This window comes from Phoenix dactylifera, chromosome 11 (assembly GCF_051530095.1).
Source record: "Phoenix dactylifera cultivar Ajwa chromosome 11, Ajwa_hap1_PhDact_Kaust_v1.1, whole genome shotgun sequence".
In the NCBI taxonomy this organism is placed as follows: domain Eukaryota; kingdom Viridiplantae; phylum Streptophyta; class Magnoliopsida; order Arecales; family Arecaceae; genus Phoenix; species Phoenix dactylifera.
In genome coordinates this window covers 28,598,730-28,625,338 of record NC_143200.1, presented here as the reverse complement: position 1 = coordinate 28,625,338, position 26,609 = coordinate 28,598,730, and the positions used below count along the sequence as shown (strand labels likewise).

The window sequence follows — 26,609 nt, the reverse complement described above, 5'->3', positions numbered from 1 at the left end:
CACCCCTCAGTCCCTCCTGGATCCACCTGATGACTGTGGCCAAGTCGCTCTCCAGGACAATCGAGCCAGCCCGCAGTACCTGCCTCGCATATCGAAGACCCGCCCAAGCAGCTCGTAGCTCTGCCTCGAGGACCGAAATGCCGAACAACTGACAACCACCTGCTGCCACTACTCTGGAGTGCGGGCCCCGTATCACAAAACCCGCACCACCCCGCGCATCTCTATCCTGTACAGATCCGTCGAAGTTGATCTTGAGAAAATTCGAGGGTGGGAGCTCCCAAGCGTTTTTCACACTTCTCCATTACATCTCGAGAGAGAGAAAGATTGCAGTGCTTGGATGTGGGTATTAATTAAGCGGGTGGATATCATGCATCATTCTCAAAACCAAGTAGACAACGCACGTATTCTAACCCCAACTACTTCGAGGCTGACATCTGTCGACTTTAGTAGAGAAGGACTCGTCTGGGTATTCTCCTGCAACAAATGCGATGGTGAGCTCCAGCCGTTTCCCAACCATCTCTCCTTGGCCTCTAACCACCTTCTCGTATCTTTCTCTAGCCTACAAAGAGCAATGTTGCAAGGCACCATCCTTCTTCAACCCTCCCCTCGCCCCAGCCCATCAGAACAAAAGTTGCCGTATTACGATAAAATTCTTCCTACAAAATGAAGTTTGTCCATTCCGTGACTAAACAAAATAGTAGAAGACAGGATGATATACAGTATATGGCCAAATAATATACAAAATTATCATCTAGTATCTTAATACACATCTTTAAATAAATCAATATATAATTTTAAGAATATAGTGTCTACCAGTACACACTGTATTGCTATGTAATGCACACCTAGCAAAATAATCATCCAACATCCGAATACATACTTCTGGATAAATTGATACACAGTTTTAGAATATAGTATTCACCAAGAAAACAATATATAGCTTTCCGATACATATTATAAGCTTCTTTGATACACACCCAGCAGAGCTCAATACACACTTTTAGATGAATTAATATGCAGTTTATAAAACATGGTATTCATCAATACATATTTTATTGTCAGATGATACATATTTAGCAAAATAGTCATACAGCCTCCCAGTACATATCTCCAAATAAATTAATATACAATTTTTAAAATACGATATTTACTAATACACATTATATAGTCAAATGATACACACCAATAAAATAGTCATCAAGCATCCCAATACGTACTTCTATATAAATTGATACATGATTTTCAGAAAATAGTATTCAGCGACACATAGTACATGACTAGGTGATACACATTCATCGGTTTCTGATATACACTATAAGCTTATTTGATCCTACAAAAGAGAGAGATATGGAGAAGGAGAAAGAGACTCAGAGAGGAGAAGGAATGCCTCATGGAGGAGAGAGATAACTTGACGAGGAAGAAGATGGATGGAGACAGATGGCTTCTCTTTACGTACAATTTTATTATTTTTTTTGTTTATTTTTTTTTAAAATTATGAAATTAAGAGATTTTGTTAGTAGTAGGGCTCCAATCCCGATATAACTTTTAGCCCTGTCTCTTTTTAAAGTTGCAGAATTGACAGCCTTTGTTAGTAGTAGGGCTCCGATCCCGATATGACTTTCAGACCGTCTTTTTAAGGCTCTTTTTAAGATGGGGATCTTACCCCATGCAAGCACGAGAATATTTTTGTTCCATCCCATCCCAACATGATTGGGACACATACCAAGGTGTTGGTAAATCTTTTTATTAATTAGAGTATAAAAATAAGAGTCCTCACTTATGCTCAAATAAATCGCAATATGGCGCGAGCCACAATACTATTGGATTTCTTCAACACAAATCCCCATCCATGCGTGTCCATTACATATACAGGTAGGAGAGCTTAAAGAAAACAATGGCGAGATAAATGCAGGTGGGTGCGTTGGTTGGTTCGAATGGTTCTCCATCAAACGGGCGTCAGTCCGTGCTTCAGCGCGGCTCTCCACACGACATCAATTCGGTCGACGTCAATCGCACCAACCTCGTGATGAGTCCATCCTTCCAAGAGATGCACCACCCCTCCCGCATGACAGGCATGAACCACACCTCGTTCCAGTGTGTACTGTTCCATTGAATCCACATTTGCATCATCATGTATCAGAAATTCGAATCGATCCATGGATCCAAATAGTGCGAAAAATTCGTTCCTTATCCCAAGACACATTGGTTGAAGAATCTTCCAACCATTTGAACGAACTCAAGGAAGAGAGGTTTTGAATTGGTGATGAGAAAACTACCTCACACGATCCTAGTGCTTGCACATCCTGGGGAAGCCTCATGGCAGCCAGTTTTCCGTAGGTGCAGTCCCTCCTGAAGCCAATAATAGGAGGAACCACAAATTGGTGGAAGTGGGTTCCCGGCGGTGCCCACCGCTGCTCGCGAGGTGATGACCACTTACCGACGATCCATGTCTGTGGGAACCCAAAGCAATGAATCATATAATCAGGTTGTGGAATTAATCAAGCCACCAAGATTAGCAGGAGCCATAGAAATATCCAATCAACTAATTATACCTTACAATTCTGTGCTGCTTGGTATTTCGTGACTTGAACAAGATAGTGTTGGCATTCTGGTGGGGCTTCCTTCTGAATTTTCTGAAATCTTTCTGCTGATAGAGTTAGCATCTGTAAGACCAGCAAATTTTGATACGTGTCAATAAGCACATGACCCTCACTAAGAAAAAGCTTGGTTTGGAACCAATAGAGTCATTGCGAGCTCTTTTATAATCAGGAGATGGAGGGTTCTACCATGGGTACGTATAGCTTACCAAGACTCGGATTTTTTTCCGACTCAGGTATAATGCGATTGCCCGTCCTAGCTTGGATGTGGCACCCGTCAAGAAGACTTCCTCTACGTCCTTGGGAATCTCGTTGAGGATGACGGCCGCTGTTAAGGTGTTGCCATGGACAATTCGCACTTTAAGATCTGGGTGTTTGCTCACGAACAGCGTTCCACCACCATTGAGAGCTTCGTTCTGAAAAAGAATTGCTTAATTTGTTAATGATCATTATACATGGTTCATGCATGCTTGGATGAATTAATGACCAGAATACTTCACAGTTCACAGAGTTCAGCAATCTCTTTGGTGAGTCTGGCTATTTCAGAGTTTACAGCATCTAGTTCTTGTATTCGAATCTAGCTTATTTTCAAGTATGAGTAGTAGATAGAGTGGACCTAACCATGAAACAAATCTTACGAGTATTGAGCTTTATAAGTGTTTTTTCTTTTTCTTTTTTTGTGGGTCATTTGACATGTGGTGGAGAGGATGGGATGGGAACAGTGATGCAGACCCTCTCTTACAAGATGGGATTGTGGCATAGCCACCCCATTTTTATTATTAAAAAGAAAAAGAAAAAAAAGATATTGTAAACTCGAGCACACTCACTATGATGCATGGAAATCATTTTTTGATTTGATGGAAATCATCTTTTTCAGGTCACAAAAGGTTACAGTAATAGCTTGTATTTGTTTTAGTCTTGGTAACTCATGAGAGAGATTGGTTATGAGTGATGGACAGTTTTCTAAGACTGTCAAACAACCAGAATATCCAGCTCTGAACATGCAGCGAAGTAATGAACTGAAGTAATCAACGTAGGTGCATGGTTTATTCATTGTCTGTCCAAACTAAGATGGAATTAGAATCCCAGATGCCAAAGTTGTGGGTATGTCTCCCATGCAAGTACCATAAAGTACACGGAGCACAAGCTTTGGAGGAAATCCAACCACCCCACGAATCACGCTAAGTATATTAGTTTTCAGCTGCATTCTATATGGAATGTATTGCGTGGTACATGATAAATGCCACTAAAATGAGCAGCACTCCAAATTTGTTCGACATCCCAACATTGATACATCCTAATTCCATTGGTCTTCGCCAATTTCTCCTGAAACCGTAGGACAAGGATTGAATGTAAAGCTACAACTATATATCTAGTTCAAAAATAAAGTGCAAGATATAGATGAGAGATAAAAGGCAAAAGAAAATAGTGAGATTGCATAAATTGAATATCCTGCAATTCTAACTCCTTTTGTTCTCATTTAATTTCTAATGAAATTAAAGCCAGACCAGTCACAGGCAATAAATTCGAAATCAGTAGCTCATATATCAAAAAGGCATGCAGCATTTGGGATTTGGCAGAAAATTTGAATGCATGCATCAAAGCCCCATGTGGTGCCTTCCTCTGGGCTCCCACCCACACGTCTTCATGTGGACTTACGAACCTTTCAACCCCACCACCTATCCCAGTATTTATGAATCTCCAGAGGCACTTGTGCTCTCTCTCTCTCTCTCTCTCTCTCTCTCTCTCTCTCTCTCTCTCTCTCTCTAACATAGGAAACACAGGTAAGAAAAGGGAAGCTCACCTTATTCAATGCTGCAAGGCTGAGGACCTTCACGCCCATTTTATCAGCCCTTAGAATGGCCAGCTCAATCTGTTCATTGATGCCATCTTTAGCGAAGGGTAGGAAGTACTGCAAAAGAACATACCCATGCAATCCCAATTTAGCCTTAGCACTCAAAAATTTGGTGGAGAATTCGTAGCAGCAACAATGCTGCATGAGCTCGGATTGGTGCAAACCTGGAACCCGTACCGCGGGACTGCCCACATTTGATGCAAGCGACCCCGAAGCTTGTAGAAAGAGATCAAGAAAGTCTTGGACCAAGCCCACATCATGAGCATCACCATGAATGCACCTGGCCACAGCACCAACAAGTAGGGCTTCGTGGAGAGTGGCATCGACCCAAAGGTGCGAAAAACAAATGGTACATGCATGGAGGAGAACACATCCACTACATGGGCGAGGAAGACGAAGTCGGGAACTTCATCATTCTTACCTGCATCAATGGCATAATACATTAGACTGGACTTATCGACCTAACACACCTTTCTTTATGGCTCATAGTTATGATTCTATCGAGTGTTGCATCTCGTTCTATGCAAATTATTAGTGCATTTCATGAGCACTTCTGTTATCAGGCCGCATAAGCTCATGGCATAAAGGAGCTTCGAATTTGAAATGCTAAATGATTTAAGAGATTAAAGATGAGGTTGCCATTAGTTTGCAGTTAAATTGTCATCTAAATGCCATGCGACTTTGATGCCTTCTCTGTTACCAACTCCCAACAGTATCATGAATTCTGTCATGGTAATGACCAACTCATATTGATCAACATGGAACCATCAATCATAGGTAGTGTTTTAGAAAGAAAGACCAATTCCAGCTATCAATTTAATGGCCTTCATCTCCCAACCGTCCAGAAAGATATGGTCCAATTAATTGTGTACAAGGATTCTTATCTGGGCAATAATGGCTAGGCCTTGAGCTATCAGATCAATGAGGTTCTCTTTGCCATCCTATATATCCATGGGTCCATGCACCTTACCCTTCCTCACAGCCCATTCTGGGTTCAATACGTTTCACATCAGCCAACACTTGGAAAATGGGGTAGCAGGACTTCATTTTCATGTCGAACTCATGACATGGGTCACCAAGGAAGACATTAGATATCTACAGTACATATATGCATGAATAATTGCATGTACCAAATAACTGATTGTTGGCATTGGCTGAGAAAAATGAACAAAGATCCGGATGAGATATAAAGTTGAGGACAAAGATTACCAATTGTTGGCATTGTGTGAGAAAAATGGACAAAGATTTGGATGACATATTTCGGCTGTTCTTTTTTTTTTTCTTTTTTTATAACCATCTAACAATTTATTTATTTATTTATTTTAAATAGGAACAACTATTTCAATTTGAGTTTTTTTTTATGGAGCTAAAAACCATTTCTATTTAGATGTCTGAGATGCATCTATGCAGAAGACTTTTCAACCTAGACTTATGCTCTATAATTTGTTTTATTTGGATGGTAAAGGCCAGAAAGATCTTATAAATGAAGATAATCGGTTCATCTCGAAGCTTTGAAAATTTCCATTTATGATCTCCATCAAATTTATCTTTGTTATAGCATAATGAACAGAAATTAACGCATACCTAAGCTTATCTCCTTGTGCAACTCCCATGACTTGTCATTAATCGAACCTCCCAAGACATCAAAGAAAGGCATAAAAAGGCAAAAATTGGAGTTCTTCTCAGTATGATGGAGGCTATGGTACCTGCATGAACACCCTGTTAACGACATTTTCCTTGAGAAGAGGTAAAATTCATCGGAAATCAACTATAAGAACACCAGCTATGATATTATTATGTTATGCAATGAAATATGTAGCTAATAAAGTGTTTTGAGGTCCGAGCATTGTAATCTGGTTTAGGTCGAGTACGACTGTAGACGATAAATAGACCACTACGTATCGCATCAGATATACTTAAATTGCAGTAGGTGACTTGATAAGAATATATTAAGATCATGGAGCAACTAATTGTTGTAAACTACCTCGATCAAGGATCAAAAATCTAAAGATACCTACGTTAGGGTCCAAGGATTAACATGCTAAGAGTATCACAAAACTTCACTTTTCCGCTCTGACGGTGCTCAAAACTCAAAAGATATTGGGCGAACTCTCTTGGTGATTTTACCAAGGCCCTGGATCGAGTCCAGCCTCCTTAAAAGTTAAAGGATTTATGACAGCTACAGGAGGAATATCTCACGGCCCAAAACCGCCCACAGGTCTCGTCCGCATCAAAATAAATACAGCACCGACTGTGATCTAAGAGGAGAAGGTTTTGAGCTAACTTTTTGGCGTGATGGCTTAAAAGAGAGAGAGAGAGAGAGAGAGGCTGGCCCCTTCAAGTTCTCAAATCTCCCAAACTTGGAATCCCCCGACAAAAGCATGACCAGTGGAATACCAAAGGAGTAAACCTCCATCATATTTGCCCATGGAATTGAAGGACTCTGGAGACAGAGCCGAGTGGATGCTCATCAAAGTAATCAAGACATTGCATGAAAGAATACAGGTGAATGGATAGGCTATGATAACTTACGTTGGGGTGTAGATGAGGTATCTAAGGAAAGGGAGAGCCTGAAAGAGCCCATGGGGGAGCACCTCCACATTGCTGTGCCCCATGCACCTCAAGAAATCAAAGAGCAAGACATAGCCATAGACCAAGCCAGCAGAGCCAGTTCCCAAGAAGCAGGCGCCGAGGAGGGGCGCACCCATCACCACGCACAAGAAGAGGTGCTCCAGAGGCGTGGCAAATCCAGCTGCACCGCATGGGAAAGCCATCAGAGCAGACAAAAGCATGCAGCTCGGCACCATTTAATCCCATTTGGATGAGCAAAAGAGAGAGAGAAGAGCGTTGGGAAGAGGGGAAGAAAAAGTTAGGCCTCTTTACTAATAAAGTGTCTGTACCTGTGAAGGACTGGGGCACGGGAATGGAGTGGTGGAGGGAGTGGTAGCGGGCGAAGAGGTAGCCTCTGTGGAACGCCCTGTGCACCCAATAGAACAGGGGTTCTGAGACCCCCACATGGAGGAGCAAAGCTACGAGCGCCCCCCTTGGATCCCACCGAGGCAGATTTCTGATGGAAGAAAAGCTGTGACAAGCCAAGGCTCCAATGAAGGATTGAAGGATTAGGAAGTTGTCCCTGAAAGCAGACAGATCACAAGAGAACATGTCGCATGGCAATCAGCAAGCAGGAGTAAAACTTTATCGAGGATGGAGATCCATAGAAGAATATATACCAATCCCATTCCTTGTCGATCTGTTTGAAGTCGACTCCATCGCCCAGAACTCGGCGCCTTCGGGTGAGGAAGAGCATGTTACCGAAGGAGCACCACAGCTGGTGGACTTGCCCTCTGAGGACGCAGAGGATTAGTACGTGGAGGCACCATCGATCTGGTTGCCCTTGCTCCCATGCACTTGAGTAGATGACCTTGGCTATTAGAGGCCCATATAGGAGATACTGCGAGAATATTTAAGCCATAAGGCATAACCAGAAGTAAGAAAGAAGAAAGCTAAACGTAAGATTAAAAAATTGGATAGAATGGAGGAGTGGGATGGGATGGGAGTCCATGCCTTGTACACACCCAAGCTGTTCCAAGGCCAGGAAGACAGTAGAGCAACCATTTCTGTTCTTGGAAGACAAGGGAGAGGAGTTATGGTCTCTATGGGCTCTTCCCAGCTTCTCCTTACCCCTATTTATAAATTTATCCAAGGAGAGGGATCTCAGTGAAAGGAAAGCAGAACGAATAAATGAAACGCCTGACAGTGATGATGCATGAGGAATTAAAGACGACTTCTGCACGAGAGAGAGAGAGAGAGAATTAATGAAGGTGGTAAGTATTGCGACTTGGAGGATCTCCCCAACGCTAACTTCCACTTTATGTGTGCTCCTGCTCCTGCGCCTTAATCTTTGCCGGCTTCACCGCCCTTCGCCACCGTCGTAGTTGTTTTTTTTTTTTTTATAGCTGAACAGCCGCTGTTGTAGTTAGACCTCGAAATATTGCAGTTACAGGCTTACAGCAGTCTTGTTTTTTTTTTCCTGAATTATCTTTGAGCTCATCGGCTATAGAACGAGGGGGTGGGGCCTTTAATTTGGAGCTTTTCTTGTTATATAATAAAAATAGGGTTACTGTCGATCGTTCAACAAAAATAATTCAAAAATTGTTTGTATTAAATTTTATTCATATAATATATATATATATATATATATATATATATATATATATATAATGAGAAAAAAAATCTGAAATATGGTTTATTAATAAGTGAGGAGATCCTTAATTAGATTGTTGAGATGCGGATAAAAAATATAAAAATATATCTAACTTTGAGAATTCTGAATCCGAATTTTTCCCTACAAACACAAAGATGTTTTAGTGGCATGCATATCCACCGGAGCATGAACATATTCATGTTTGTTTCTTGTTTTAACATTTCTTGGAGTTTTAACAGGGTAACATTACTAGTTCATTCCGAGTCTCCATCTTTTACAGCTAGATTGATCTTTAGACGGGCCATGTTGTAGCTGAGTCAAGTTCTTAAACAAAAAATTGTATCAACAAAAATATGTGTCATGCATGATCATGCAATAGAAATCATCGATGGCTATTATTCATGTTTGTAAATGCGCTCCTACTTTTACTCACCGTGCTTCTCCTGTCTCTCTTCTGGGCAGCCGATTGGGTGGCTGCCTACACGGCCCATCACTCAAGATACACCTTCTGATTAGGAGAAAAGGAGCTGCCACAGGTACTCCGCGAGCTAGTATTTTTTGATTTTATTGGATGTATTCCTATGCGCACTGTATGAAGAATCCGCCACAGCGGAAAGAAAAAAAAAAAAGGTATGAGAAGCCACATTGCAACATGCATAAGGATTCAAAAACCATAAATTAAGTATCAAAATAAATTAGGTCTTAATGTTAAAATATTTACTGTAGAAAGGCAAAATAAGAAAAAACTAATTTTATTTCTCTCTTTCATCGTATTCAGTACACCTCAGAAATTATATATATTTGTGTATAGGCTCTGTGCAGGAAAAAAAAAAAAAAAAAGGTGAATTGGGCTCAATCCAGCGAAGTTGGAAATATCATACCAAGCGCGCTGCTTCCAGAAGCATGATCAGGAAATAAAAATGTTCTCTGGTTGGTCGTTGGCAGTACATACGTGGAGTAATGTTAGACAGGAAGCCATGATCGAGACCATAAAAAATTCCATTATTTTGAAGGCGTGGACGGTGGGAGATGGAGACAGCCTCGCCAATCCGAGCAGAATACTCCCCGTCGGAATTCGGCACAGGGTGCATTGGTTGGGCCGGCCCAAGTCCACATCGTAGCAGTCCACAATTGACGCGTTCCTCGCCTGCCATTGTGCCAGTCACCGGCCTCTGCCTCCTGCCTCCTGCCTTCTGCCTTAAAGTCTGGAGACTCGATTCTTGGTTAGAATCTATTCAAAGTTTTTGAATAGCATGGAAAGGGAGGGAGGCAAAAAAAAACAAGCAGTGATGGCTGGTGAGATTTTGTAGGCGGACGCTCTTTATCTATCAGTCTATCCATCAATCTCTATCTATCCAACAAGCTTCAATTCAGTTAGTTGGCAAAAAAAAATTTTATTCATAAAATATGTGGGAAAACTTTCTTTACAAAATCCATCTTCTCATTCTTAAATAGACCGTGAGCGTGAGCTGAACCTCAGTACCGATCTATTTAAAATTCGATATTTTCTGCACCTAGATTCAGCTAATGACCATCTCTAAATCAAATGGTTTCTAATATGTAAAAGGTATTATGAGTACTTCCCGAGCACCTAATCTCCTAACATATCAATAATTAGGTGAAGTTTGGTAAATTAACAAAGCTAGGGCCACATATGAATCGAGGGCGGCCCGATTAGTGGCAAAGTTCTGAGTTTAATCTTCGTTAGTGTGCTTCTGAAAATCTGAAATTAGATGACTATAACATTGAGAGGTCTCCCTCCACTTCTATCATTAAAAAAAAAAAAAAAAATACGGAAAAGTAATTGGGCTGCACGGAAAAGTAAAATGTCGGTAGGTACATGTGGTTTTCATGTGGAAGCAGACATAAGGACTCACATACCATCCTGCTGCATTTATGGCCCAGTGAGCGCTAAATTGGGCTTTTTAATTCCATGTACATGAAAAGCCGAATAAGGAAAAATATATTTTAAGAAAGACAACATTGTTGGGGGTCTAATTCCATAAGCTGTTCAATTGGTTGGCATCCTCTCTGATAGTGAAATGTCTAGGATTCAATCCTAGATGATGATTTTTTTATAATATATATACATTTTTAATAAAATAAATATAACTTTTTTTATGCTAAAATTAGCTCCTACTCTAGGCATATTTATTCAGTGAATAAAAGTTACACCAGAAGGACCAAAATCCTTCGGTGAGCCAGATCCATGCATGTACGTATTAGTTGGACCCTTTGTGTGTCCTGTGCTGTTTTTATTACATGAGAGGATAACTAAAGGCTAATTAGGTGTCTTTGATTTTGATTGCTGTCTTCTTCTTAGAAAGAGAAACTCGTCAGGGGGTTGCATGAGAATAATTATCCTTTAGCATCAATAGAGAGAAAAAAAAAGAGTCAAAGTAGCTCAACTCTCGCAACTCGGTCCGATCAAGTTAGATCAATCCAAGTCCAAATTTGCCAACTCTTTACCAAAGGATAGGTTCTAGAATTGAAAAGGTTTATTATTGCACTCGCATGTCTGGCCTAGTTTTGTTAAGATCCTATCCGAAAACTCAAGCATTTAGTTAGATGAGCCGTAGAGTATATAAGCCCATTCTGAACCTATCCAATGTGGAATTATTACTCCTATAACTCTTTCTCTCACGTGTAGAGCTTGTGGGACAGAATCCAAAATGAGAGATAACGTGTGAACTAATAAATGGAAGCGTGCAAGTTTAGATAGGTAAGATGCTGATCTTACATGAAAGTCCGGAATTCTAGTTGGGATTCAAGGCCGCCCAATTAATATCATTCATTTGACGGGATTCTCTGACAAATCCTTCGGGTCATAACGTTGGAAGAAATGTTTGAACTCCCAACTGGCTGAGTAAATAATGTTGAAGCTCACGCACATGGTTCCGAGGAGGAGGAGGGAAGCAGTCTCAAATAATGCGAGTGGTTAAACGGACCATGCACCGATAATGAAGCGTAGGCTTCCTTTCAGTCGGTTGAAATGGGTGGGGAGTTTGCGGTGGACATCAAACCCCCGAATTTCTTCGTGATAGTTGCATTTTTTTTATTGGACTGTAGAGGTGTCATTGAAAGCTGACGGAAATTCTTAACCGAAAAGCTGGCAGAAACCAATGCATCCTCGAACAAAAGCAAAATCCGACCATTATTTGTATTGCAAAAAGGTCTAGAAAGTTGGACAGATCTGGTTGGGTGCCGGATGGCCAGGGCCAACTGAGATGTTGTTCAGCTTTCTTTTTTTTCCTTTTGCTTGAAAGGAATGGATACCTAACTTGAACTTCATAATGCCATACCCAAGTCCTAGCAAAACTATGTATCACGCATGGATAAGTATTCATCTTTCTTTGCGTGAATTTGCTGTTAGATCATCCACCTCGGAGATCTCAACGTCTTTCGAACTCCATCATCCATCCGTCTGTTGCAGATTTGCCTATCATGCATTTGTCACAGTTGAATCAGGCCCATAATTTCTACATCCAAATCTATGATGTTGGTGAAGCACGTCCGAATTTAGGTTAAAAAAATAATGGAGATTTACTTTTTCCTATCTATACTTTAATTGCAGGCTTGTTACATTTAAACCACCACATCCAGTAGCCGTTACTCAATGGATGACACAAAAAATATAGCTCATGGTCGAGTGTGAAAGTCCAACGTCCGTATCACATGGATAAAGCTAGCCGACAGCCTCAGCTAATCCTTTCCTTTCGTTAGGTCCCATACTTCTCATTTCTAGATCACCACTGAATTATAGGCCAATGAGCACACTCTCTGCCACTGAGGTGATAGCTTAGTGGTACCATGATCTTACTTCCAACCAAGTGGTTCCGAGTTCGAAACACACGGACGTCGATTAAATTGCGAAGACCGGATGCTTCCTGCTTGAACACAAAGTCTGGAAAAGCGTGTTGATCTGCTGGTAGCCTCGGTGGTGCCAAGTATGACGTACTCACATGGAGGGTTTGTACCGGAGCCTGGAAGGGTAACCGAGCTGGGCCCACGAGTGGGGAGGATATGAGTAAAACCAGCCGGGATGTCCAACACACGGCCATTTCTGTCCGCATCAAACATTCTCCTGGCAAAATGGAGGCCCAATGAAGACTGCTACGCGGAGGTGGGCTTGTCCCTTCCTCTCTCCTTCCTCTTTTGCTTTAGCAAAAAAAAAAAAAAAATGGCGCATCCAAGCTGATGGTGATAAAAGGGTCAAGATACGACTTGCAAATTGGCACCTGTGAACATAGCTGATTTGCAGGCTATTGGGTTGGTGTACGAGGAAACTATTTGCAGACAACCTTATATCAATCTTATTCGAGCAGAATGTTCAAAGCATCGCAAATAAAAGCTGTCATGCAATCAGTGACAAGAATTCTGTAGCAGAAAAGCAAACCACAGGTCTGGACCAGCACTAGGAATCTAGGAAAACAGTGCTCAAGAGCAGAACAGTTCTATGAATTGGTCATTTAGAGGGGACCCGGAAAAGTGCCATTCTCCCTTTGTTCATTCCACCTCTCAACCTGGATCAGTGAAGCAAACAAAAAAGGGGTTAGTCGAAAGGGATAAGAGTCAAATCAAACATTATATTTAGGGATAAATAAAATGTGAAAAAGGCTGCAACTCGGATAAAAAAGGTTGACATCACCGCTAACAACTGAGAATTACGAAGAAAGGTTGGTTCCAAAAAGTATTAAGAAAGAGTTAAGTATGCAGAAAGAAGGATCAATTGCTGGCAGCAAAAGTTCCATCGACAATAAATGGCCTCTGCATTGTAATACAAGAGTGAAACCTGAGCAAAGGTAAGCTTCCTCCGACTCACCTTCCGGCCTCTGGTGTTGAACCTGTTTTAAATTTAAACACGATTTTTTCTTACATAACTTGCAAGGAACTTTGCTTCCTAGGTCTTGATGGTGGCTACTTAAAAGGCATAACGTCGTGAAGATTCTCCACGATCACATTGGCAACTCGGCTGGAACTCTGATGCATCAACTGAAGACACAAACTGACCACTAAAGACCACCAGATCAAAGCTCAAAACAGCCATCACGGACCGCTCTATTGCGGTACCACGCAGGCATCCACAGCCAAGGTTTTAAGTACCGGTTTGGTAAGCATACTAGCATCCAACAACTGACAAAATGCATCCGACAATGCAAGAGAAAAATAAGCAACATTTTGTGGCATTAACCTCACTTCTATTCAAGCATGTGAATTGTAAGATGCCAAGTTGCCAATCATATTGAGCTTCAACTTGTTCATAATCTCTTGAACAACAAGATTCTCCCAAATTATCAACATTAATCAAAATAATGTGCATATTCCAATGTAAGATGCTATGTCCATAAATATAGGAAAGACATTGATCGCTCTCTTCAACTGATATGGTGTCCACGGAGTTCATGCATCTAATAAGCAAGGCCTCTCCATGATGATTCCGTATTATATTATCCTTCAACATTTAAGGCCACGATCAAACTTAAATCCAGCACCTTCAATTCCTGACAGAATATATGATGATCATATTATTGAGAAACTGAGAGATGTGAGTATGGTGCAAATGCTCAAAGCCTAATCCTGATGGCATCCTCAGCATCAGACCAGCTTTAATATCCAACATTCATTTGGACCTTTATCAAGTTTGAGCAGTAGGCATAGTAACAATTTTTATAGATCAAGCAAGCTTCTTGTGGTTGACAATCCATTGGTTGAAGTATACAGTCACAAATTTGACCAGCAAATGTGGATGCTACCTCTCACATAACCAGTTGTTTTCTTCATATGCTTCTCTACCTCCAAAGGAAGCTTATGTAAAATTACAAGTAACTGGAATGCAATTGGCCAAAAGTAAACTCACACTCATAACATTCAAATATAACAAGCTACTATTTTTGCTCCTCTAGATCTTGTGCTCCACACTGCGTCAAGAGATTAAACTCTTCCATGTAGTCCTTAAATCTAATTTCTTGCTGGAGATTATACATTTGGAGAAGAGAAAAAAGAGAAGGTAATTGTCAGGTAGGAACAAAATTCACAAAATGCCCATCTTCTCCAGTCAAGATAAAATTTAAATTTTCTGATCCTCTCCCTATGTGTCTTTAGTTGCTCCCAGGTCCCAGCAAATCAAGCATGTTTGTCCTTATTTTGGAGCTCTTGAATCTGCGATGAACTGAGATGTTGACAGCTAGTTGTCATCAGATCTCTTTCACATAAATGGTATTAGATTCAATTTCCTCTTAACTGACCAATTCTCATCGAGCTTTCAATGCGAAAAAATGGACATAAAAGGCATAAAACATGGTCAGAAATAATGTGAAAGATATAATGTCCTTCAGCTCCTACATGTATCAGACATTTCTGCTCAATAGTTAGATTTGCCTTCTTGACTTTCTTATCCTAGATGTTAGAACATGAAATCATGTTGAAGGAACTTCATCACCTGATTGACATCTAAAACAAGAACTATGATAACTTTTCCAAGCCATAAAATATCTATGAAATAATGCAGATCTCATCCATATTTGACATGATCTCTCTTTCCTATAAAGGATAGACAAGCAAGATATTGTGATCTTACCTGGCCCACATCTAAAACAAAATCCAATTTCGCATGTAAAATCAATATAGGCCCGACCTTATCTCAACATAACAAGCATGGTCCAACATAATATTATGATTTAACAGAATTTCCTCCAAGCGCAGCTTATGAAGCTAAGCAACTATTTTTCAGCTTAAAACATGACAAAACAACCAAGGCTTGTCCAACACCAAGAGAATGCCAAACTGGACATCATGCCATGGACTGATCCAATAACCAAAATGACTCCAGATTAGACTGAAACTTTTACTAAGAATATGCTAATGCAAGAAAACTTATCAAAAATACATGATTAAGATGTATATTCAACATAAGATGCGAAAACAGAAAAAGAGAATGACCCAAAAGGAATGCAACAAGACCAAATGGAAAGTGAGAAAACCAGTTGTTTACTAAAGTATGTTAAAAATACAGTAAAACCTCATCTTTTTAATCAGTATTCGATAATGAAGAAATGACAAAAGACTAGCATGAATTGCCCATGTATACAATCGATAATGCCCATAAACAAGTTAACGGGAAATTCAAAACCAAGCACAGAAAGAAATTGGTCGAGACTGAAACTCGAAATTTTCGATTTCGCCTTCAGAGTTTCAACAAAATTCAAGTTATGTTTCCACTTATCTATTATTTAGTCAGGAAATACAACCATCAATCTCTCATCACAATCTTGTCTCCTAACCCATGCTAGCAAGGTTCTTTTTCATATTCTCAGCTATTATATATACACCGACGAGGTCTCCCCCTCCAGGTCACTTATTTCCCTCCAGAGTTTTCTACATAAATGCAGCAATCCAATACCCGCCCACTTACCAACATATGCTCCTACCCAACTCTTCAAAAAGAAAAGAGCTCACCAAAAAAAATCTTTGTTTACTCTTTCTAATGAAACACATTTATAATGCACCAACAGTGATAAGGTGGCATATCCTCAAGTTACATCAACTCATACGCTCTTTCCCCTATAACTCTCATGCATATCACAATGTTCACTTATCCACTGCCATGCAAGTGCTAGTTCTAATACTCTTTCCTGGGATTTTCCCGATGCATTGTGGTTCAATTCCAACACTACAAGTTTGCAAACCCCTTCTTTGGCATAATTTCAGCTGGCAATGATCGTCAAGTAATACTACTCTCTGCTCCCAAATATGCTTGCATTGTCTCTCCTTGATGTGCAATCCACTTTCTATTTTTCATCACTAAGCATTGTATTCACATCAATTTGCTATTAAGTTTTGATCATCTGACAAAAAATTGATATCCATGATGCAAAATGTAGTCTAACATAACCATCAAAATTCAACTCAACAAACATGAAACACGTGTAATTCATTTTAATCCAACCGGAAGAGATGAAGCTAAAGAAGCTTAATCCAGCTGATGGAGGAGAAGCTAAAGGAGCTTTAGACAGTATTCAATTGCTGAGAAAATAAATAAAACATATATATGAACAAAAGAAAAGGAAATAAAAGAAAATCAAGAACTTTCTTAAGTTTGATTGGGATAAGAAAATTGCAGCGGAAGTTGTAGGCAAAAAAGTTACTATATAATTGATAATATAATATTCTTAAGCTAGTCTACATTCCTATCCGTTATTTTCCCTTTAAAATAACTAGTTTGGGAGGAGAAAAATTCTAGGCTTATTAACGAAAATGTTAGGCCATTACTTTCTATGTATTCTCCAAAAATTCTATGTTTTCCTAGACAATGTTATAGACTGTTCTTCTTCTTTCTTCTCTTTTACTTTCTAAGCAAAAAAGAAATAGGGCCCTAGATGTCATATTAACCAAACAAGGGAATGGCTCCCAAGTTTAAATTCCATATTAAGTTGTATCAAAATTTCTCAAACTATAAGGAATTGAACTTAGAACAATAGAACAAACCCAGTATAACAGGATAAAGTTCAAGGGAAGCTCTCCTAAAACATGGAAATAATGGTTCTTTGAGACAGATAATAAATGTTAAGATATAAGCAAAAACTAGACTGGAAGATAAATGTGCTAAAACAAGAGGCATAAACACTTACCCATTCCACTGGGCATAGAGATCTATAGTATCTGGCAAATTTTTGACACTCAGCAGCATCTTCACCTTTAGCATTCAAACACCTGCATTTGCAGTTATATGTCTAGCTAATTACATTCACCATTTCAAATAGGCATTGTCAATAGCAGATACACTAGACAGGTTGTAACTAGTCAGCACGTTAATAATATATTAAACAGACAGAGATATAAAACAAACATACTTGTGATATTCAATGTAGCGAGTGAAACAGTGCCTCGTCTGATTTGTTGTGGGAAAGCGAAAATCAGCTGGTGCAGTTTTCAACTCAATCTAATAGACAAGCACACAGCAAAATAAAGATTAGCATAAAACATTCTCCACAGGCATTCTTATACCTAAGAGAAGAAAAAGGTGCAGATAAAAGCTTTCAAGAAACCAAAAAGTAAACTACTACTTAAGCGCATAAAATCAAATGAGAACTCAATGCAACAGAACTTTAGAACGACAAATTAGGCATGAGTTTTGTGACCATTCAAGATACTCAATAAGCATCTAAGGAAGAGAAACATTCAACTCAGAGCATATAACCAATAACTATAGTTATGCAATTCTGAGATTATATTCACAACTCTTGGGTTTTGCTGATCAACTTCATAAAAATATATGCAAATGGGGTTCAATCCTCTTTATGACCACTAGAACCATTGCGACTCATTGAATTAGACGGAACAGATTGGGTATTCGTAGATACTAGATTGTAATGTACTTATATAATCTAAATTCTTTAGTGTGCCGGTAGGGCCCATGCCACAACCCCCTTAGATATTCAATCAATAGAAAGACGTGTTAAATTAACTTTACAAATGTAAAAGACTTAGTTTATCGATAATTGCAAACACAGAATGATTGTTCATATATAACTGCCGAATAATTACTCATATTTCACATCAGTAGTCACTGCCCTATACATGCTGCATTACCCTAACATCAAGACTATGTTAAGGATATCATTATAGCATTTGATTTTAATCGTAAACCTACTCGTACCTCCAGCTCAAAATAGTTACTGAAACCATTTAAAACAAAAAGGTTAGTGAGTTCCATGATATTCAACCACCACATACTACACTCCCTCCTACCCAAGAACTCATTATGTCTCTGTCACTCAGATGATCTTCCAATGATCACGAAGCACAGTGCATAATGCCGCGGATATAGCATAGCATTTTTTTTCACCGGGAGGCAACAAGTGAAATTTATTACCAAAGCTTTCTGAAAAATCCAAAGGGGCTTTCTTTTATCGAGCAGGAAAAAGAAAAGGAAAAAAGAAAACACACGGAAAGAAGAGGAAAACAAATGAAGCTTCAAAAGCATGAAAATTATGTACTTAACCCATCAAGAAACCTCGTTATCACAATTATTTAGTTAAGACAAAGAAGAAAGCCACGCGGACTGAAATTATAAAACAAGATCAAGAAACCCTTGGTCCATGGGTTACCCCATATTTTATAGTAGAAAAAAAATCAAGAAATCCTAATATACGAGGTGCAAAGACTTTGTTTTAATATGAGATCGGAGAAAATTCTTGATATTATACCCTAACATATCAAATCTAAAGAAAGATTAACAGATTCGTAGACGATCTAATATATAAATAGAGGAGAAAAGAGACAAAGATCGGGAAAACTAGGGTCAAATCGAGCGATCGTGAGCCCAATTAATCAAGAGAAGGAGAAGGGGGGAAGTTACCTCCGCCATCAGGAGTTTCTTGGTCGCAAGAAATGCAGCTCTGGAATGCGCGTCGCCACGGGAGTGCGGTAACGAACGAGGTTGGACGCCCCTCTTGAAACAATTTGTGGTTGTTTTCGACCGTTGGATCAGAAGCCGATGGATCTCATCTTAGACTGCGAGTCGCGGGTCAAGATGAGGTGCAAGTTGGGCCAGGCCGTTGCTGCTTGGGCGCCTGCTAGTATGGCCCACCAAAATTCCCCCCTTCTCTCTCTCTCTCTCTCTCTCTCTCTCTCTCTCTCTCTCTCTCTCTTATTTTTTATTTTTTGATAAAAAATTCCCCGATCTAACATGGTCATTAACCCATTAGTGGCAAACACAAAGAAAATTTTCTCTTTTCTCTTTAATTGCAATCCACATTTTTTAATTAAAGCTCTATTAAACATTACAAGGGCTGTCATATGGGGATCTAAATCTAGGATGGAAAGAATATGTACACCAGAAACTAGATAAATATGCATAAGATGATTAGAGATTAATTTACAACAGCAATTAGATTGAAAGAATATCTACACAAGAAACTAGATAAATATGCATAAGATGATTAGCGATTCACTTACAACAACAATTATATTTACATATATGCTTGTAAATTACATGGTTCTTAATTATTATGATCTATTTTATTCGAGTGCGTGATTCGAGTTTGTTGATGCCAAAATCTTACCCGACAATGGTGGAGGCTTAGGGAGAGACTCTCTCGTGCTTAAGTTAGGTAGAACTTTTGAGGAATAATAGAAAAGAGAAAAGAGGAGCCGTGCAGAATAATTTGATATGCATACTTAGTGATTTGGGCCTCTTTTATAGTAGAGTCGTCCTTGTCCCACCTTAGAAGGACTCTTTAGAGTTTGAATTCTTGTTTCGGTCAACTCTTCGATCTACGAAAGATCAGCTCTTTAACTTGCAAGAGATCAACTCTTCGACGTATGGGAGGTTAACTTGTCGATCTACGGAAGATCAGTTTTTCAAGACTGTGGCCATCGATAAGGAGCTGAACAAACTCCAGAAGGTCGATTTCGTTTGTAAAGTCAATTAACTTAATTGACTAGCCAACATTGTCTGATGAAGAAGGCCAACAAAAAATAGAGGGTATACATCGACTATATCAACCTCAACAAGATTTGTTCCAAAGATAGCTTTCTGTTGCAAAGGATTAACCAGCTTGTGGATGCAACTTCGGAACATTGGATGCTGAGTTTCGTGAATGAGTTTTTGAGCTACAATCAAATTCAAATAGCCTCCAAAGACGAAGAAAATAATTCATTCATTACTCACAAGGATTTCTATTGCTACAAGATCATACCTAGCAATCTATCAACGACTGGTCGACAAACACAACATACTATAATTATCACTCGTTCATGCTTTTTCTTCACCTATATCACCGTTAGTTTAGTCTCCCGTTTCCGGCGTTCGTGACGATCAGGGCCATCCATCAACATGACGGTTGCCGAGCAAGCGACGGGAGCAGCGCAGCAAGAAACAAAACCGGAGGTGATCCCGCCTTCTATCCACATCGATAGACACGTGTACGACCAATATTTTCCCCCTCCCAAAATATAATCCGTTACCAACCCCGCCATGCGATCCGCTCCCAATGCTCTCGCGCGCATCCGAATAGATCTTGATTCTTGACTCTTTCTTAAGCCAAACAAGATCCGATCAAGATATTGGCTGAACAAATCCCCTCGATCCAACTTTTCACTCCCCCCGTTCTCTCGTCTCGCCGCACTCACTCCCTCGCTGCTGCTGCTGCGACTCTTGTTTCCTCTAACGAAGCTTTCACTCCTAAATGGCCTCCGAGGCTCCTGCACTCAAAGAAGCTTTCCCCTCACCCCTGACTCCTCCTCCCCGTTGTCCCCCCTCCGACAGGATGGAGAAAATCCTCGGCCCCCTCGCCATCAACGCTTACTTCCTCTCCCTCCCGGTCCTCGGCTACGGCATCTGGCTCCTCGCCACCCGGGAGTACGAGTGCGAGAATCTCCTGCGGATGCCGGCGATGCTGTTCCTCTTCGCCATCAGCAACGTTGTGGTGTACTACGGGCGACGGGTCCTGATGCCCGGGCACTCCATTCTCAGCATCGCACTTGTGGCGATGCTCACAGTGGGGCTGTCGCTGGTGGCCACGTACAAGATGCATGGAGTCCCGGGGAATGCCGGCGTCGCCAATGTGGCTACGGGAGAGGAATTCATAGAAACGGTCGGACAGTGCATTCAAAACTGTGACCTCGACGAACAAATTCATCCTCTGGCCGCCTCTTTCATTCATTCTTAATCTCCTTGGTATCTTCAGGAAAAGGCTGCAGGATTGGATCTAACACACATGCAATCTTCAGTGCAGTAGGAGAAACATCATTTTGCCCTTCCAACGAGTGAAGTTGGTTCCATCAAATTGATCCAATTTGACAAAGTCTTGATTCATGACCTTGAAAGTAGTACTCGACTCGGTAGCCATCAGAAATATCACCTTAAAAATTATTGGGAAAGAGTGGTTGAAATGGAGAAAATAGTAGAACAATTCACGGCTTTGAGGCACGTAAATTGCTATCTTTAAGATGATATTTGCCCCCACTGAATGATGTTTGCTAATAGGTTCGTGGCAAATCACCCCCATGATACAACAAAGCCATATGGAACTCTGCAGGTAGCAATTCTAAAAAAATTTCTCAAAAAATCTCTAGAAAATTGTTTAGATATTGTTTAGAAGCTGAAAAGAAGAATAAAGATTTTAAGATGGAAGGGAAGGGAGAAGATTATTACTATTTCTTATCACGAGACTCTATATTTGTTAGGTCTGAATAGGTGTAAAGAGACCTTTCCATGGTTACGTGATTTTTTCAATCCGTATAGATGTGCCTCTTCAATTCATAAATACATGACTCTTCAGTTTAAACTGAAGTATAATACCAATGGTTGTCCCATAATAGTGAACCAGTGCCAAGAACCTTGCCAAAATTGCAAAACTTTAATTTAAAATTAAAGTCTATTCCTGTAGAGACACCATGGCAAGAAGTTGCTTCGAAAAATAATTGTAAACATCTGTTGGCCAATTCCATCTCTCTTTTTATTCCTGAGAAGAGAAAGTACACATATACATGTTGTTCCTTTCTCTCCTTTTTCTTCCTTCCTCTTTTATTTCATTAAATATTACAATCTATGCAACATCCTCCAGTCTGACCCTCTCTTAATCTTGCCCGTCCTGCACTCCGTAACCTTAATCCTGCTCTCTTGCTTGTCCTGCCCTGCGCACCATAACCTGGATTTCAGAAGAAATAATGACCATTTTCTTACATAACTGACATTACAAATCTTCTCAGCATGGTTACCCCATTCAATTCTAACAATGCTAAGGATCAGAATTCTCGGAGATGGTGCAGTTCAGCAAAGTTCACAGGGAACTTTTGGAAGTCATTTTTCACCATTGAAGGTGAAGGTTTACTGTTAGCTGGCTTGTTTTCTTTAACAAAGTCATCTTCGCCAACCAGAGATCATGCAACCTACTCTCCCCTAAATGAAAACTACGTCCAAGTAACAAAAACAACAAATTACCGTTCCACTCGGTACAGCGCGCACCAGGGCCGAAGGGCGACGACGACGACGACATGGAACGCCTCAGGCCAATGGCAAAACGAATTGCTCCACTAAGGAACAAATACGATCCTGTCCACGCGATTTGCGGGGTCCGCCAACCCAAGATTTTCCGCAATCATCTCTCACCTTCCCCTCACTTCAAATGCAATGCTTCAACCCCCTTTTGGAGCCTGTAAGTAGCTAGCTGTCATCTCGATCACCAACTTCACTTCACAGCAGCTACTCTTGAGTGTTATTTTGTACGTTAGATTGTGGTCAGAGGAAAAGATGGTTAAGAGTGTCTTGACTCTGAACTCTCAAACTTTAAATAAAAGGATAAAATCAACGATTTGGGCATTAGAGTCAAAAAGTTCATTAAACAAAGTCTTGCATCCATGGTTCGGCATGAAAGAGGTGCGCTTACCAGATGGAAGAGGTGGTATGAAAGAAGGGTCCTTTCTTTTGGGTAGTTTGCTCTCACACGTTTACTCAAAAGAAAAAGAAAAAAAAAGAAAACATGTCGACAATGCACACAGCAAGGAAAGTTCAAGCATAGGCCAAGAAATATGCAATAGAAGAAAATAATGAAAATAAATTATTTTCTTTGAAGAATATTGTAGGATTAGTAAAATGATTTCCGGCAAGATGCTAAGCACAACTAGAGTCTCTTTGAAGATTGTAGGATTGGTAAAATGATTTCCGGCAAGAAGCTAAGCACAACTAGAGTCGAGAGCAGGCTTAATTGTGACCAAGAATCAAGTAGATCATATGACAAGGCTTCAAAAGAGGTCCTTTGAAGTATCTTAACAGTTGGCTTAGCAAGGGTACCTGAGTTTCCGAGAAACGCAGCTCTATGGCTACGAAACCGACATGCAAGGAAACTCGAATAAATTGTAAGATGGGATTGTGTAAGTGAAACTTAGAATTTTTTTTTAAAAAAAAAATTCATTGTACCTTAAAGATGTTTTCATGATAAATCCACACAAGGAGATAAAATTTTAGGACATAGCTGACATCCAACAATTAATAGATTCGTCCATGCAACAAAGGGGTCCATATTGAACAATATATGCTTCAAGTTAGCTCTATATATACATCATCTACATTGCATTCTAGACAAATTTTTCATGTTGTACATTCAAGCAACATCTTTTTCCTTGACATCGTGCCTTGCATGGTTGACAAGCTGGTGCTTTAATAGCAGGATGAATGTTAAGTAACCTTCTTGGCTCACCTCATTGCTCATTTCTCATTGTTCAATTGTATATATATGATTATAATTGGTATAGAAGATGAGTGCAATTTACGTCCATCATGAAGTAGGAACTGGCATTCCACTTCAAGCTTTACTGAAATATGCATCAAAAGATTTAAGATCTGCCGAGCTCTTGGCAACCTCCCTGGGTTGCGACGCTCCCATGGGCAAGTCGTATTCCACCAACTCTAGATAGCAATGGGTTCGGATCGATCTTTTTTCGCGATATCAACCATTGGATCACAAATCACAAAGCAGTATGATATTTCCATCAGCCTGTTTGCACAGATCTCGAAACGGTCATTGTGCGATCCAACGGTGAATAATTCTTTCGGCCTCCGCCAAAGATACAGCCTGAACCCGATAGCGCGCGATGCCCTCCCCGGGGCCCACGTGCGGAGCAGTCAAAAACCAGGGTCCCGACCACCATCCGCAGGAAGCCCATCTCAACCCGCGACCGCCGCCTTCCCACCCCTCACACTATCCACGTGGCACGGTCCTATTCGATACAAGAGCTAGTGAAGGTGTAGATATCCTATTCGCGACGGGATAATAGCTATATTAATTCCTCCAGCTCCTCTTCGTCGGAATACTTTGAACTACTACCACACACTGTATGTATACTTGAACAATTGGTCAACTTATGTGACCATCGAGAAACTTTTCTCATCTATATATACTTGGAAGTGCGAAAGAGAGACTGCACAATTACAAGCATAATTAAGTATGGGTTGCTTGAAAGCTCTCGTCCTTGCTGTTCTTGTTATCTCTTCCTTTGCTTTGGTTGCAGAGAGCAGGGTCTCCAGGATGGACCTCGACCTGGGCCTGGGTCTTGGACTTGGCGTTGGCATCGGAGCTGGTGTTGGTGCAGGAGGCTCTGGTTCCGGCTCCGGCTCTGGTTCCGGCTCCGGCTCCGGCTCCGGCTCTGGATCCGGCTCCGGCTCTGGATCCGGCTCTGGTTCTTCTGCAGGCTCCGGCGCCAGTTCTTCTGCAGGCTCCGGCGCCAGTTCTTCTGCAGGCTCCGGCGCCGGTTCGGGTTCCAACTCGGGATCTGGTGAAGGCTATGGCGAGGGTCACGGGTATGGTTCTGGTAGTGGAAATGGCAACTAAGGTTGTAAAATTACGTACTTGAGCTATACCAACTTAATGCTATCATATATATATATATATATATATATATATATACAAAGGAGGAGGTGAACGAGAATGCTTGTGTTTTGATCTATAATTTTCCCCTCCAGCTACTTTTCTGTAGTATTACCAAGACCCAGAAGAAATATATCATAAATGCATCTCTTATGAATATTTTGCATTCTATAAACAGAGAGAGAGAGAGGTTATTTGCTGCTCTGCTGCTGTTTCTCGCTGGTTCTAATTGCTTGAGATGCTCGCCCATGTTCATTTGTAACTTTAGGTGTGTTTGAATCCTCGGAAGGTCCCAATCTATTGTTCCTCGCTATAATAATATGGGACTTTTAGAACAGTGCATCAATCTTGGCACCCAAGACCTAATCATACCTGATACCCCTTCGATTAATCTTAAATGACACAAGTGGATAAGCTCGGGGTTGGCTTGTAGTCAAGCTTGGGCACTGCTTCATTATTATTACTAAATTTTCTAATGCCCCCTGTGGTAGTCAACCTCAATATGAAGCAGAAGAATGGATAATTTTGTGCGCAAGTCCATCGTGAGTGAACAATGCATTTTGTATTGCAACTAAGACGTCTTTTACTAATTAATTAAAAATTGCTTAATGTTAATGATGGTTAAAATTAATGCATCTCACAGCACCATATGTTGTAATTTTATAATCCAGCCCCAAAAACATGTCACCAAGTGAGTAACTTTTATGATGGTCGTCTCCTGGTAAAAGATGACCGACCATTGCAACTTTCAAAGGTTAACTATATGCAGAACGGCGTGCTATCCGTCCGAGTTCCATAACAAACATCAAACATAAAAAGAAATATTTATTGAGAAGGAAATAATAGCAAAAAAAAATTAGAAGAGAAAATAAATTTATTTTAAAAAAATAAAAACCAAAACAATATGTTCGGCTCCCTCTCACAAATATGCTCGCTAAAGATGCTTCGCTTACAAAAGAATTCTCTTCTAATTTCTTCGTTATACTCTCCCCCTATTTACGTAACCATATTTTTTCTCCCACTAAAAGATAAAAATATTACTTCATATATTAAGGCTCAACCTAACTAAAGGCTCAACCTAACTAAGCAGTATATTACTTCATATATTAAGCTTAAGGCTCAACCTAACTAAAGTGGATTACCACTAAAAGACAAACTATTCTAACTAGTATTGGAGTAGGAAACAATATTAAACTAGGAATACAATTCTAGCACGAGTAAGATAAGCAATGGACTTCCAATACTTCCCCGCTTGGATTTGTTAATATTGTAAAATGTCACAGCAGCTATTGCCATTGTTACAGCAATAACAACAGCTGTAATAATCTATCATGCTAATTAAAGAATAAAGCTCCTTTATGAGCTCGAATAATAACTCCTTTGTTAGCTCTTACTCTTCGATGCATGTCTTGGATTTAGCAATATCTTTCAATATTTCTCCTTAGCATTGACTCCACAATCACTATGTTGAGATTTTGAACATCCAGCTTATCCTAACGAATACCAAGTTACTGGTTGTAATCGTTTCTCGCCATAGTTTTAACTTTTACCTACACAAAAAAAATCAAAAACAAAACTTGGCCATA

The 26,609-nt window shown here is 40.2% G+C and overlaps 2 protein-coding genes across 3 annotated transcripts; both read right to left on the bottom strand.

Annotated features, from left to right (window-relative positions):
- Positions 1-1,780: 1,780 nt before the first annotated feature.
- LOC103710464 (very-long-chain aldehyde decarbonylase GL1-1-like) lies at positions 1,781-8,523 on the bottom strand. The gene is made up of 11 exons (XM_008796178.5): positions 8,017-8,523; positions 7,683-7,903; positions 7,353-7,585; positions 6,985-7,204; positions 6,037-6,158; positions 4,617-4,873; positions 4,402-4,509; positions 2,807-3,013; positions 2,553-2,663; positions 2,277-2,450; positions 1,781-2,101 (listed from the first exon to the last, which is right to left on the bottom strand). The coding sequence occupies exons 1-11, from the start codon at positions 8,065-8,067 to the stop codon at positions 1,946-1,948; spliced, it is 1,860 nt and encodes a 619-aa protein (XP_008794400.4). The 5' UTR covers positions 8,068-8,523; the 3' UTR covers positions 1,781-1,945.
- Positions 8,524-12,945: 4,422 nt separating this feature from the next.
- Positions 12,946-19,172, bottom strand: LOC103710463 (cytochrome c oxidase subunit 6b-3-like). 2 transcript variants are annotated; one of them, XM_008796177.6, is made up of 4 exons: positions 19,014-19,171; positions 17,506-17,594; positions 17,284-17,365; positions 12,946-13,179 (listed from the first exon to the last, which is right to left on the bottom strand). In XM_008796177.6, the coding sequence occupies exons 1-4, from the start codon at positions 19,020-19,022 to the stop codon at positions 13,126-13,128; spliced, it is 234 nt and encodes a 77-aa protein (XP_008794399.1). In that variant the 5' UTR covers positions 19,023-19,171; the 3' UTR covers positions 12,946-13,125. The 2 variants fall into 2 exon arrangements, with proteins under 2 accessions (XP_008794399.1, XP_088563827.1); XM_088707701.2 differs by lacking the exon at positions 12,946-13,179 and adding an exon at positions 13,817-14,157 and having other exon boundaries at positions 19,014-19,172.
- Between the last annotated feature and the right edge of the window lie 7,437 nt (positions 19,173-26,609).